Raw genomic sequence first — 13,543 nt, forward strand, 5'->3', positions numbered from 1 at the left:
GAGACATAGAGACTCCTGTTACTGAACACACACTCTATAGCAATGATTACTATCACAATATAGACATTTACCCTTTCTAAACATTATGCCTTATCACTACCTTTAAGGAAATAAAATGGTATTGTAGAGACTGTCTGTCTGTCTGTCTGTCTGTCTGTCTGTCTGTCTGTCTAGCTGTCTGTCTAGCTGTCTGTCTGTCTGTCTGTCTGTCTGTCTGTCTGTCTGTCTGTCTGTCTGTAAGGACTTCGCCCTTTCGTCCACACAGGACGTTTTGACAACAATAGATCAATAATTGAAATAAATGAATTTGTATTAAATTAAATACACTAAAATAACCCTTTTTTTCCACAAGGGGGGGGGGGCTAGCACAGCACTGGAATCACCCATGAACACTCTAAGTAGTAAGGGACAGATGGATCACCGTGTCAAAAAATCTGGCTCCCATCCGCTTCCATCTCCTTGCTAAAAAACCTCTGTATCTCCTTAACTTTTTACAGTGGGCAAAACGAGTCATTCTCGATGCACGATCGCTCTGCAATGGTGACTCGCGTGAGACATGTTGTTGTTCCAGGCGTTAGCCAGGACCATCCATTGCTGTGCACACATGCATTGTTTACGTGCGTGTGCTCGCCGTAGAGTCTACAGCTCTAAACAGCACAGCGTTGCAGACGGTGAGATTTCTGGCACCAAACGTAATCTGCTATTATAAAGTTCTGGCACCCGATGTGTTAACATGTTTAATATTAACATGTTTAATATTAACATGTTTAATATTAACATGAAGAATTTGAACAGCATTTTGGCCTCTGATTGGCCAGGAATTACAGGCCTCTGATTGGCCAGCATGTCATTTAAAAAAACCATAGAGAAGGAGGGAGGGGCATTTTTTTTGTTTCTGTGTAAAAACAACGGCAGCATTAATGAATGAACTCTAATTCATGAAGGATCTTTGTATGAAAGTGTTTCCTGTTGAACTCTGTTGGACACTTTGTTGATACAGTTTAACGTCGTTGAGCATCGTTTATAGTTATTGAACATGTTTAACATGTTTAACATGTTAAACATGTTTAACATGTTAAACATGTTAAACATCTAAGTTTAACACTGTTAAACTGTCTAAGTTTAACAGTGTTCAGGGAGAGAGAACCTGCTCACTCAAGACAACACAGACAGACAGACAGACAGACAGACAGACAGACAGACAGACAGACAGGAGGTATAACTGGTTATAAATCACATGGTGCAATCATATAAACAAATGAACCGCTTAACCCCCCCCCACCAAAACCCTAACCATGCCCACCACAACCCTAACCACGCCCACCACAACCCTAACCACGCCCACCACAACCCTATCCCCGCCCACCAAAACCCTAACCCCGCCCAACACAACCCTAACCACACCCGCCAAAACCCTAACACCGCCCACCAAAGCCCTAACTCCGCCCGCCCAAAGCCCTAACCCCGCCCACCAAAGCCCTAACCCCGCCCACCAAAGCCCTAACCCCGCCCACCAAAACAAAACTGATCAATAATCAATCAAAGGAAAATCTATTTAAATCATGATCAATAATAATAATAATAAATAAACTAGTTGTTCTTGATGTTGTTGTTGGACACCAGTCTGGCTCTGTGGATGGGAATCAAACCGATGAGCGGAAACCGCTGACGTAAGTTCTCCAGCAGCTTGGACACAACCTGCAGAGCAAACACCCTCATTAGCATAATGAATATCATTACATTAATTATATACCTCATTAACATAATGCATGTCATTACATTTATTGTATACCTCATTAACACATCGACCGCCAGAGGTTAATCTCATAATGTACTCACCAGTGCCAAGGTGTTTTTGTTGTTTTTTTGTTTTTTTCATGTCGCCATAGATCTTGTTAAAATCCTTAAGATTGAGCCGTACACGGTCTGTTTACATCCGCGACATCTCAACGTATCTCCCAGTGAAAATCACGTGTCAAACGGGGCATCCATGTTGTAGTTAGAGCGGATTACGTTAAACAGTGAAATGCGAGGAGAAAAAACTACAGGAAGAGAATTGAGTTTCAGTTTCGTCTGTAGAATGGGAGCGGACGTGATCGTCAAAACCGGATCTCAAATAATTCCGCTTCCGGTCATCAAACCGGAAAGTGGATAAAAAAAAATCCGAAAGTGAACCCGGACATTTTTAGCGCGAAAAGACCGTGGACCGTAGGGCTACAGTCTCGGCGCTTAACAGTTGGATTTAACGGACCGTAGGACTACGTTCTTGGCGGTTAATGTGTTAACATAATGTTATTACATGCATTATATACCTCATTAACATAATGTTATTACATGCATTATATACCTCATTAACATAATGGTATTACATGCATTATATACCTCATTAACATAATGTTAATACATGCATTATATACCTCATTAACATAACACATGTCATTACATTTATTATATAACTCATTAACATAATGCATGTCATTACATTTATTATATAACTCATTAACATAATGTTATTACATGCATTATATACCTCATTAACATATTGTTATTACATGCATTATATACCTCATTAACATAATGCATGTCAATACATTTATTATATATCTCATTAACATAACGCATGTCTGTCTGTCTCCCTCTCAGCTGTCTGTCTCTCCTACACTGTCTGTCTCTCAGCTGTCCTACTGTCTGTCTCTCCTACACTGTCTGTCTCTCAGCTGTCCTACTGTCTGTCTCTCCTACACTGTCTCTCTCTCAGCTGTCCTACTGTCTGTCTCTCCTACACTGTCTGTCTCTCAGCTGTCCTACTGTCTGTCTCTCCTACACTGTCTGTCTCTCAGCTGTCCTACTGTCTGTCTCTCCTACACTGTCTGTCTCTCAGCTGTCCTACTGTCTGTCTCTCCTACACTGTCTCTCTCTCAGCTGTCCTACTGTCTGTCTCTCCTACACTGTCTGTCTCTCAGCTGTCCTACTGTCTGTCTCTCCTACACTGTCTCTCTCTCAACTGTCCTACTGTCTGTCTCTCAGCTGTCCTACTGTCTGTCTCTCAGCTGTCCTACTGTCTGTCTCTCCTACGCTGTCTCCTTCTCAGCTGTCTGTCTCTCCTACACTGTCTCTCTCTCAGCTGTCCTACCGTCTGTCTCTAAGGGGACATGGTGTCTCACCTTTCGTGGAGTCCTCTGTGTGGCGTTGAGAGAGAAAGACAGGAAGCATTAGAGACAGACAGACAGACAAACAGGTACAGACAGACAGACAGACAAGTAAATGCAGACAGACAGACAGACAAGTAAATGCAGACAGACAGACAGACAGACAGACAGACAGACAGACAGACAGACAGACAGACAGACAGACAGACAGACATACAGGTACATGCAGACAGACAGACAGACAGACAGACAGACAGACAGACAGACAGACAGACACATGCAGACAGACAGACAGACAGACAGACAGACAGACAGACAGACAGACAGACAGACAGACAGACAGACAGACAGACAGACAGACAGACAGACAGACAGACAGGTCTCTCTCAGACAGACAGACAGACAGACAGACAGACAGACAGACAGACAGACAGACAGACAGACAGACAGACAGACAGACAGACCTGTTCCCAGAGAGTGTTGGCGACACGGTCTATGGCTCCTCCCACATCCCTGAGCCTGAATCAGTAAAAAAAAAAAAAAAGATAGCACAAAAAAAAACTCAAACAAAACTGCTGATCTACAAGCCCACAACGTGTTTTGTGTGACACTGTAGAATGACAAAGTATAGGAAGTTAATTTACGGAAAAAAAAGTAAAGCCCACACCGCCAAGGACGTGTTTGACGTGTTATGGTGTTTTCAGTGGTTATCTACTAGATGGCGCTGTTCACTAACCCGGGAGTCACCATTTGACTCCCAGGGGAGCAAAGCAGCAGCAAATCACATAATAAAATAAAAATATAACAGCCCGTTCACTTCCTTGTTATTCGATTTGGAAAAATAGCTTTTTCTCTGTTTCTGTTGTTTTGGGGCGAAAACCAGCCCTCATTCAACTGCCCATACGTATCTATGGAATGGATTATCACCTAAAACCATCCCTCATTCGTCTACTGTCGTGACGTGAGACTCTGAGTGTGAGTCTTGTGTCTGAATGGGCGTGTCTGCTCGTGCATGGCGCCGTGCACTTTCATTTTTTACACAGTTTTACACACGTGGCTCATATACATGATAGAAGGTCAGTTACATTTCGTCACCTTGCTAAACTAATGGCCTATGTAATTTTTTTAAGTTTTTCAGGAAAAATTAAAAACTGATCCAAAACAAAACTATGATATTTCTTAATCATTTCACCCAAAATGTTTATAACAAATTACGACTATTTAAATAGAAATAACACTGTCTGTCAGTTATGTAACATAAGAGATTTAAATAGGTTTAAATAGGATTAAATCTGACTTAGGCCAAAAATCGTTTTTTTAAATGGCCTAAATCAGTGAATAAAGGCCTATTTTGGCCTAAGTCACACTAGGGAGTTAGGCCATTATACTAAAAGGGGAGTGAACAGCATGATCCTTTTCTATTAGGATAAAGGTCATTTTACCAGAGGTGGTCAGTGTCATGAGGAGCTGACTTAGGCAAAAATATCATTTTCCTCAAAAAATGACTTAGGCCGTTAGTTTAGCAAGGTGACGATGTGTTTGTTTGTCTCTAGGGGCACAGATGGTATTTTTGAAGTAAGGGGGGGGGCGGGACAAACTGAAACCAACGACCAATGGAGAAGGTGAATCCCAGGGGAGAGGCAAGTCTTATTGGTTGTTTTCTTTTAGAGGTCTGCAGTTCTGTTTTTAAAGCTCCGAGCGGAGAGCTTTTTCAACATGCAAATTTGTTCTTGTCCGAGACTAGTAGTGCTGAGTCATCTGAGAACAGGAGCTAATTGCAATTACACGCCAGATTCAATTTCAAGCAGGCAGGTAGTTTTTTTTGTTACTTTATTTCGGTTTTAGGGTTAGGGTTAGGTTAGGGTTATGTTGTTAAATTATTTTGGGGAGCCAGCCCCCCAAACATCCTGAAATGCATAGAAATCTATGAAATCTAAATAAAAAAATCTATGAAATTTATATTAATTAGATTGAATTATTGTATATGAATTATATTATTTATGTATTTATTAACTGTTAACTGTTAATTCCGTTTTCCTGATGAGCATAACAACATAAGAGTTATTCTTTAAATGGGCACACTATTTAATTATATTGATTAGTATGTATTAAAGGTAGGGTAAGTGATTTTCTTTGGTTAAAATAAGTGTTAAATAGCTCTATATTGTGATAGTACTCATTGCTATAGAGTGTTTGTTCAGTAAAAGGAGTCTCCATGTCTCTCCAGCTCTTTATAAAACAGAAAATGCATTTTCGTTTCAGTTTCAGTTTCATTTCCAATTTTATCCAATCAGGATAGAGAACTCAATCAGGATATAGAATAAACAAGTGAAATTGGAAGTGATGACACTAAGAAATGAGCAGACAAAATTGGAACTGGAACACTATAAAAAATAAGCTTAAAAATTGGTACTTTCTCCTGATTGGCTAAGATTTTGACACCTACCGGAAATTTTTTTTTCTGTTTATTAGGGAGCTGGAGAGACGGGGAGACTCCTGTTACTGAACAAACACTTTATAGCAATGATTACTATCAGAATATAGTGCTTTAACCTTTTAACACAATACTTTTTGTTTTAACCAAAAATATCACTTACCCTACCTTTAAATACATGTTTATTTATTAGACTTACTATTCTAATATTAAAACTCAACATTAATAAACACTCAACCATATTAGTCTACTGAAATAGCCTAGACTATGCCCACATCAGCAGCCAATATGTAGCCTGCTAGGGCAGGTAAATAGAAATACTGACATCTTGTTAAAAAACACAACCAGATAAATAAGATGTAATATCCCATACCGAATCGATCTCAGGAGATGTTTTAGTCATGAAGAACTGTGACACGTGCTTGGGTCCTTTGGGTTCTTATATTTTTGGAATATTGTTCTCCTGAGGCATGCTGTCTGATGTCAGCCAGTCCACCATCCGCCACAGAAAACATACGCTGACAATCATACAGTTTGCTTTGTAAACATCTCCACTGACGCTGTCGAGCCAAGGGTTTGTCTCTTCCCACTCACGTCTGTACTTTTGGAAGCGTTTTCTCTTTTGAGGACGCCGTTGAGTGTCGGCTGTAGACATTTTGAAACAGCGCGGTGCTGCTGCGCGAGCAGTGACTGACTGAGCAGAGGTAACTAGGCAACAGTGGTGGAAAGTAACTAAGTACATTTACTTAAGTACTGTACTTAAGTAACATTTTGAGGTATTTGTACTTTACTTGAGTATTTCCAATTTCCAATACTTTTACTTCTACTCCACTACATTTCAGAGGCAAATATTGTACTTTTACTCCACTACAATTATTTGAAAACTTTAGTTACTAGTTACTTTTCAGATATAAATTATTATATTATGAAACATACATTACCTTACCTTACATTACCACTTTAGCCCTATTTTATACCAAGGCTATTTGAAAATAGCCGATCTACAAGCTCACAACGCGTCGCAATGCGACGCGTTGTGAGCTTGTAGATCTGCTATTTTCAAATATTTTTGTACTTTTACTTTTGGTACTTTAAGTACATTTTGATACCAATACTTTTGTACTTTTACTCAAGTAAATTTTGAATTCCGGACTTTTACTTGTAACGGAGTACTTCTGAATTGCAGTATTGATACTTTTACTTAAATAAAACATTTGAGTACTTTTTCCACCACTGCTAGGCAACCATGACAGGCAGCGCAGCCTAGGGCAGGCACAGACAGAGGATCGGCACAGCGCTAACTCTCATTGGTCGTGTCATGAGTAATGAGCCAATGAGCTGCTGAGCACACTCCCAGACAATGGGATTGTAGCAACTTTTGGACAAAATTTGGATTGTTTTTGTCTTGTTTTTGTAGGTCGGCTGGCTCATTTCTATCACTATACTTGGCAACACTGAATGAGGCCCGCTCATCTGAGCTCTCACTCTCTCAGTAACACAGCAAAGAGACAGGACGGCTCATACATCGCCCCGTCATTCATATTTATTCCCCGACCTTAAAATACGGGACAAAGTGCGTCCCTTATCAGTTCAATACGGAACGCGTCTTTTAATTTCCAATTACGGGACGATTCCGTATTTTACGGGACGGGTGGCAACCCTACAGCAGTGGTGGAAAGTAACTAAGTACATTTACTTAAGTACTGTACTTAAGTACAATTTTGAGGTGTTTGTACTTTACTTGAGTATTTCCAATTTCCAATACTTTTACTTCTACTCCACTACATCTCAGAGGCAAATATTGTACTTTTACTCCACTACAATTATTTGAAAACTTGAGTTACTAGTTACTTTGCAGATATAAATTATTATATTATAAAACATACATTAACCACTTTAGCCCCATTTTATACCTAGGCTATTTGAAAATAGCAGATCTACAAGCTCACAACGCGTCGCATCGCGACGCGTTGTGAGCTTGTAGATCTGCTATTTTCAAATATTTTAGTACTTTTACTTTTGGTACTTTAAGTACATTTTGATGCCAATACTTTTGTACTTTTACTCAAGTGCATTTTTAATTCTGGACTTTTACTTGTAACAGAGTATTTCTATAATGCAGTATTGGTACTTTTACTTAAGTAAAGAATTTGAGTACTTTTTCCACCACTGCCCTACAGGCAGGCTCTAGTAGCTCAATAGTAAAAATGTCAGCACTTAGGCAGGAAACCGGGTTCAAATCCGGGATAGAAGAGGAAAGTTACATAGTGCAAAAAAACACTGCTGTATGAATGAAAAAAACTAAAAAACGTGAAAAAAGTTTGATTATGGAGATACAAGTTTTCCTTTTTTTAGTTTACGTACCTGCCGCTGTACTTGGCGTACGCCCAGATGCACAGCGCCGCCAGGGCCACGCCCATTATGACATCACACGCACAGGCCACGCCCCTCACGCCCAGGAAGCCCGTCACCATGGAGACCAGGTGCATGAGGAAGACGAGGACGAAGATGGTGGCCGGCGTCCTGGCCGCCGTGAACAGGTTCTTACCGCCGTTGCCCCGGGCGAAGTGGGCGTAGGCCTCGTCAAGCTCCGCCTCCAGCTTTAATAATAATAATCATTTTATATTAGACACTAATACAAATACAATTACATTTAAACTAATAATATATGTCATTATAAAATAATAAATATATCATATAAAATAAAAATAGACACTATACTAGCCTGTGATTGGTAGATAAACACTAGCCTGTGATTGGTAAATAAATACTGGTCTGTGATTGGTAGATGAATGCTAGCCTGTGATTAGTATATAAATACTGGTCTGTGATTGGTAGATGAATGCTAGCCTGTGATTGGTAGATGAATACTGGTCTGTGATTGGTAGATAAATACTAGCCTGTGATTAGTAAATATAAATACTGGCCTGTGATTGGTAGCGCTGGCAGAAGTCGACCCCGCCCATCTTCTTGATGGAGCAGAAGAGACGGACGGCGGCCCGGCGATGGTCGCCATGGTAACGCTCCAACTCCGAGGGCGACAGGAAGGGCGTGTCACCCCCGCACAGCTGGGGAAGGGGGGGGGGGGGGGGGGGGGAGTAACCGAGTACTTTTACCAGAGTACTGTACAAAAATACTTTAAATTACATGCTTTTTTACCAGCTTGCTAGAGCTGGTCAAGGAACACAGAGGAATGTGGGCGTTTCCTTCCAAAATGGGGGCGTGCCCTTCATTTCTTATATATACTCCATCAGGCAAAAGGGGCGTGTCTTTAGGGAAAAGGGCCGTGGCTTTAAACAATGCTAAAAAAAAGCCCAGCACGCTATCTGGTGGCCAAAGAAATGAACTACAGATTTAAAAGTTGAACGTACAAATTCATAATCTCATAGAATGTCTCTGAAACAGTTAAAAGGAGTTTTATGTTATTTAATATTTAATACTGCACTTTTCATTGTTTAGCTGCAAGCTGGTATAAATGAGGACATTGTCATTTATTTCTTGTTTTCCATAATGTATAGCAGTAGTCCTTCCACATATTCTAAAATCAATATATATTTGACCGCAGACCCCCATCTGAAAAGCTTTGGTGCCAGGGACACCAGGAGAGAATATTTGTGTTAAACAATTCCAAATTAAAAATGAGATTGAGTGGTCTCAGCCACTTGTAAAATCGAGGTAAACAATGACCTCGTGTGACTTATAGGGCATAGCAGTGGTGGCCATTTTGTGGTGCCACAGACTGAAAGGCCGTTAATTCTTTCCCATAGCGATTTACGAAAATAATGATATGAATTATTTTAAGCCTGAACCAAGCCAGAACATTTGAGTCTGTGAAAATAAATATTTGAAAACCGTCAATAAAAAGGGTATTCATTAAATATAGTACATCATATAATTAAATATTCAAAAATGGCCGCCACTGCTATGCCCTGTTGCTTTCCTAAAACAGTTACAAAACATCTGAGCGCGCACGCACACACACACACACACACACACACACACACACACACACACACACACACACACGCAGTTTGTCAGGAAGTGATGTCACAGGAAGTGATGTCAAACCTGTTCCATACTCTTGTTGTAGAGGTCTTTGGCCCCGGCGACAGCCGCCAGGTTATTGGCTTCTGCTGTTGCCTAGGTAACAAGAGGAGAGAGGAGAGCAAGGTGATTGGTCGAGTGAACCGGAGGCCTTCAGCTACAATGTAAGCATTTAGGAGACTGTCTTAATCCAGAGCGATGGTCACACGGGTCACCATGTTGGTTCAGCGCAGAGCAGTGTTCATTTTGACAGCAAATTCTGATTTAGTTTAGTCTTAGTCTTATGAATTACACACCATTTAGTCTTAGTCCCATTTTAGTCTTCTGAAATAGTTTAGTCTTAGTCTTAGTCTAGTCGACTAAATATCAAAATATTTTAGTCTTAGTCTTTTAGTCTTAGTCTTTGTATTTCAGTCTTTGTCTCTTAGTCTTTGTCTTTTAGTCTATAGTCTTAGTCTTTTAGACTTTTAGTCTATAGTCTTAGTCTTATAGACTTTTAGTCTTTGTCAAATACATTTTAGGTTTGAATGTGCAATACATTACAGATTTATAGTTGTAATATGAAACGTGTCTTGTTTTATTTTTAGTATCAAATTACAAGAAATAAGTACATGACCTTGATCTCAGATAAAATGAGTATAAGGCCTGCTCTCCCTGAAAAGGAATGCAGTCAGTCAGTGCATAAACCTGAGCATCCAATCCATGTGGCTATGGCCTGCACCTGTGCACCTGTGCAGAAATCCAAAATAGCCGACCTACAAGCTCACAAGGCATTGCAGTGCGACGTGTTGTGAGCTTGTAGATCTGCTATTTTCATGAAACATTTTGTGTATGTCAGACTTTGGTGTTGAGTTTAGCTTTCAGTTTTTTTTTCTTGGAATGGTTTGCATAATTTTAATCACAAGGCCCGTACCTTTAAAATGGTATATAGATTGACTATGTAGGTGACACACACGCTAGTGTAGACGTGTTTGATTGTCTAAAGAAATGCAAAAAGACGGCGTTCCACAACACACACACGTCAACAACTAGTGTTGCCCTGTATGCTTATTATAAGCGACCTTGTTTTCTGTAAAGTTGCTTGTAAATATTGGTAGTTGCTTTTTATTTGTTGTGAGCTTGTAGATCGGCTATTTCCAAATAGTCTATTTTCAAATAGCCGTTGCGTCTAGGTTTAAAGTGCTCATGTAGCCTAAAAGTCACTTAGTTCTTTGGGCTTGTTTTCATTGACCTGGTTGCTTATTTCTCTCTCAGTAATCTGGCAACATAGTCATTGTTTACACCATCGAAGAAGAAAAATGCGGAAGTGATCCCCCAGCAAAAAATACGCTATTTTATGTTGTAAAAATATTAAGTCATTACAACACCATAACGTGGTTAATAAATTCTCTTTTGGGATGTACAATACACGAAAATTACGGGAATAATAACGCGACTCGCGTCGATAACTAATGAAAAAAACTAAACTAAACTAAGTACACTTTTTTCTCCTCCTGTATCGTGTAACCCCGTGCGCCGGCTTGTTGTGATTTGTGTTGCGTTCCTGCAGCGTCCATGCTGGCCCCTAATATGGTCTGCTTCCGGGTGGATCAACCTAACATAACAATGAGGATCGTTCTGATTGGATCCCTTCCCAACTAGTCCCACAAAAAGAGTAATTCTGATTGGATCTCTTCTCCATTCGTCCCGCCCTTTTCGTCTCGTCTAATTCGTTGACTAACGTGTCCATTATATTTTCGTCTCACTCTTCGTCTTCACTGGATACCTTTTATTTAGTCTTCGTTTAGTCTTAGTCTTTGAAAAAGCTTCGTTGACGAGTATTTTTCGTCTTAGTCTTACTCAATGAAATTAACACTGGCGCAGAGGCAGCCAACACTCCTCCCTTCCTTAAAGTTTCCCCCTATAAACGTCACTTGAAAGTTATGTTTTAGAAACATTTCTTTTTAATATTTTTTTTTTATCCCGCGATTTTGTGTTCACCCGGTGCCAATTTTCTAAGTGATCCTGGGCGCTACACTCCCCTCACCAGCCTAGGGAGGTCAGGGCCGAGCTCATGCCTCCTTCAATGCATGAGAGCCAACTGACCTTCTTATCACCTGACGGGGGAGTTTCCCCGGTAGGACGTAGCTTCTTATCACCTGACAGGGGGGAGTGTCCCCGGTAGGACGTAGCTTCTTGTCACCTGACAGGGGGGAGTTTCCCCGGTAGGACGTAGCGCGTGGAAGGAACACGTTATTCCAACCAGTTCCTTTCCCCTCCATCAGGCGCCCCGGCTGACCAGGGGGAGGCAGTATAGCGACCAGGATTACTGCATGTTTTTGTGAGGGTATTAACTACCCTAGGAGACACGGGGAGAACATGCAAACTCCACACAGAGTATGCCCTTTCACCAACCCCACCTAGGGTATGGGCACTGATGTTTTATAAACTTTTATAATTATGACAACAGTGAAAGTTTTGATGTAACATTATCCGTCTGTAATGTAGAGGAGCTCAGCTAGTCAGCTCTGCTTCTGTCTGTCTGTCTGTCTGTCTGTCTGTCTGTCTGTCTGTCTGTCTGTCTGTCTGTAATGTAGAGGAGCTCAGCTAGTCAGTAAAAACAGGCTCTAGTAGGCAGGAAGGCACATTATAAACATGTGGTAAGAAGTTATTGCCTAATATTTCTCTCCTCTTATCAAAGAACCCGAAAATGAAGCTAAATTAAAGCCATAACCCTTAACTAATATAGTTGGTTTCACTATTTTGTTTAGCCTGTTATTATAGCATGTGTGTGTGTGTGTGCACGTGTGTGTTTATTATTGCACAACTATACATTATTTTATATAATTATATATTATATAAAATATTTGAATATATTCGAATATTAAAAATAATAAAGCATTGAAATTCTAATGGGATTATAGAGGAGAACTGAGCCTAAAACACCAGGTAATACATCACAGACATAGAAATAGTAATGTAGGATCACAGGTAAACCAAGAACCTAGCATCTGTCTAAACATTATAATATAAAACAATTATAATAATCGGCAGCAATTAGGGGTTCAGTGTCTTGCTCAAGGACACTTCTACACTAACTCTGGGGGAGGCCGGGATCGAACATCCGGCCGTTCTACCAGCCGCTCAACCCCTGAGCCACTGCCGCCCCCAGTACTAAAGACATATGTCATGAAGGGTCTATATTTAAAGTGTCATTCTGTGTTGAATTAGAAGAAACCACTTGTAAAATATTAGTTGTGTTGAGACATACATATGTATATACATATATATTTATTATTATTATTATCATTACAAACTGTCAGTTTGTGAATTGTTCCAATAAAGCCAGTTTGCATTATTTATCCAACATGCCCTACCATGTATGATCCTACCTACATCATCCTACCTGTAACCATGGCAACCATCATCCTACCTGTAACCATGGGAACCATCATCCTACCTGTAACATGGACTTGGGATGTGGAAGCTCCTCCCCCTGGTAAATCTTCATGTAGGCCTAGAACACACACACACACACACACACACACACACACACACACACACACACACACACACACACACACACACACACACACACACACACAGACAGACAACTTTAAAGTAGTGCAGCAGGTCCTGACAGGTACATAAACTTACTTTAAAGTAGTGCAGCAGGTCCTGACAGGTAGATAAACTTACTTTAAAGTAGTGCAGCAGGTCCTGACAGGTACATAAACTTACTTTAAAGTAGTGCAGCAGGTCCTGACAGGTAGATAAACTTACTTTAAAGTAGTGCAGCAGGTCCTGACAGGTACATAAACTTACTTTAAAGTAGTGCAGCAGGTCCTGACAGGTACATAAACTTACTTTAAAGTAGTGCAGCAGGTCCTGACAGGTACATAAACTTACTTTAAAGTAGTGCAGCAGGTCCTGACAG

General features: G+C 40.4%; 1 protein-coding gene across 1 annotated transcript in view; it reads right to left on the reverse strand.

Annotated features, from left to right (window-relative positions):
* Nucleotides 1-1,571: 1,571 nt before the first annotated feature.
* LOC308078575 (atlastin-2-like) overlaps nucleotides 1,572-13,543 on the reverse strand; it is a 31,429-nt gene continuing 19,457 nt past the window's right edge. The window contains exons 10-15 of the mRNA XM_080419789.1: nucleotides 13,067-13,123; nucleotides 9,652-9,723; nucleotides 8,511-8,651; nucleotides 7,948-8,183; nucleotides 3,614-3,668; nucleotides 1,572-1,698 (exon numbers count right to left, since the gene is read on the reverse strand). Coding sequence (XP_080275915.1) covers nucleotides 1,591-1,698; nucleotides 3,614-3,668; nucleotides 7,948-8,183; nucleotides 8,511-8,651; nucleotides 9,652-9,723; nucleotides 13,067-13,123 — 669 coding nt within the window. The 3' untranslated portion in view covers nucleotides 1,572-1,590. The remainder of the gene's footprint in view (nucleotides 1,699-3,613; nucleotides 3,669-7,947; nucleotides 8,184-8,510; nucleotides 8,652-9,651; nucleotides 9,724-13,066; nucleotides 13,124-13,543) is intronic.

This window comes from Gymnoscopelus braueri (assembly GCF_963280865.1).
Source record: "Gymnoscopelus braueri genome assembly, chromosome: 2".
Lineage (NCBI taxonomy): Eukaryota > Metazoa > Chordata > Actinopteri > Myctophiformes > Myctophidae > Gymnoscopelus > Gymnoscopelus braueri.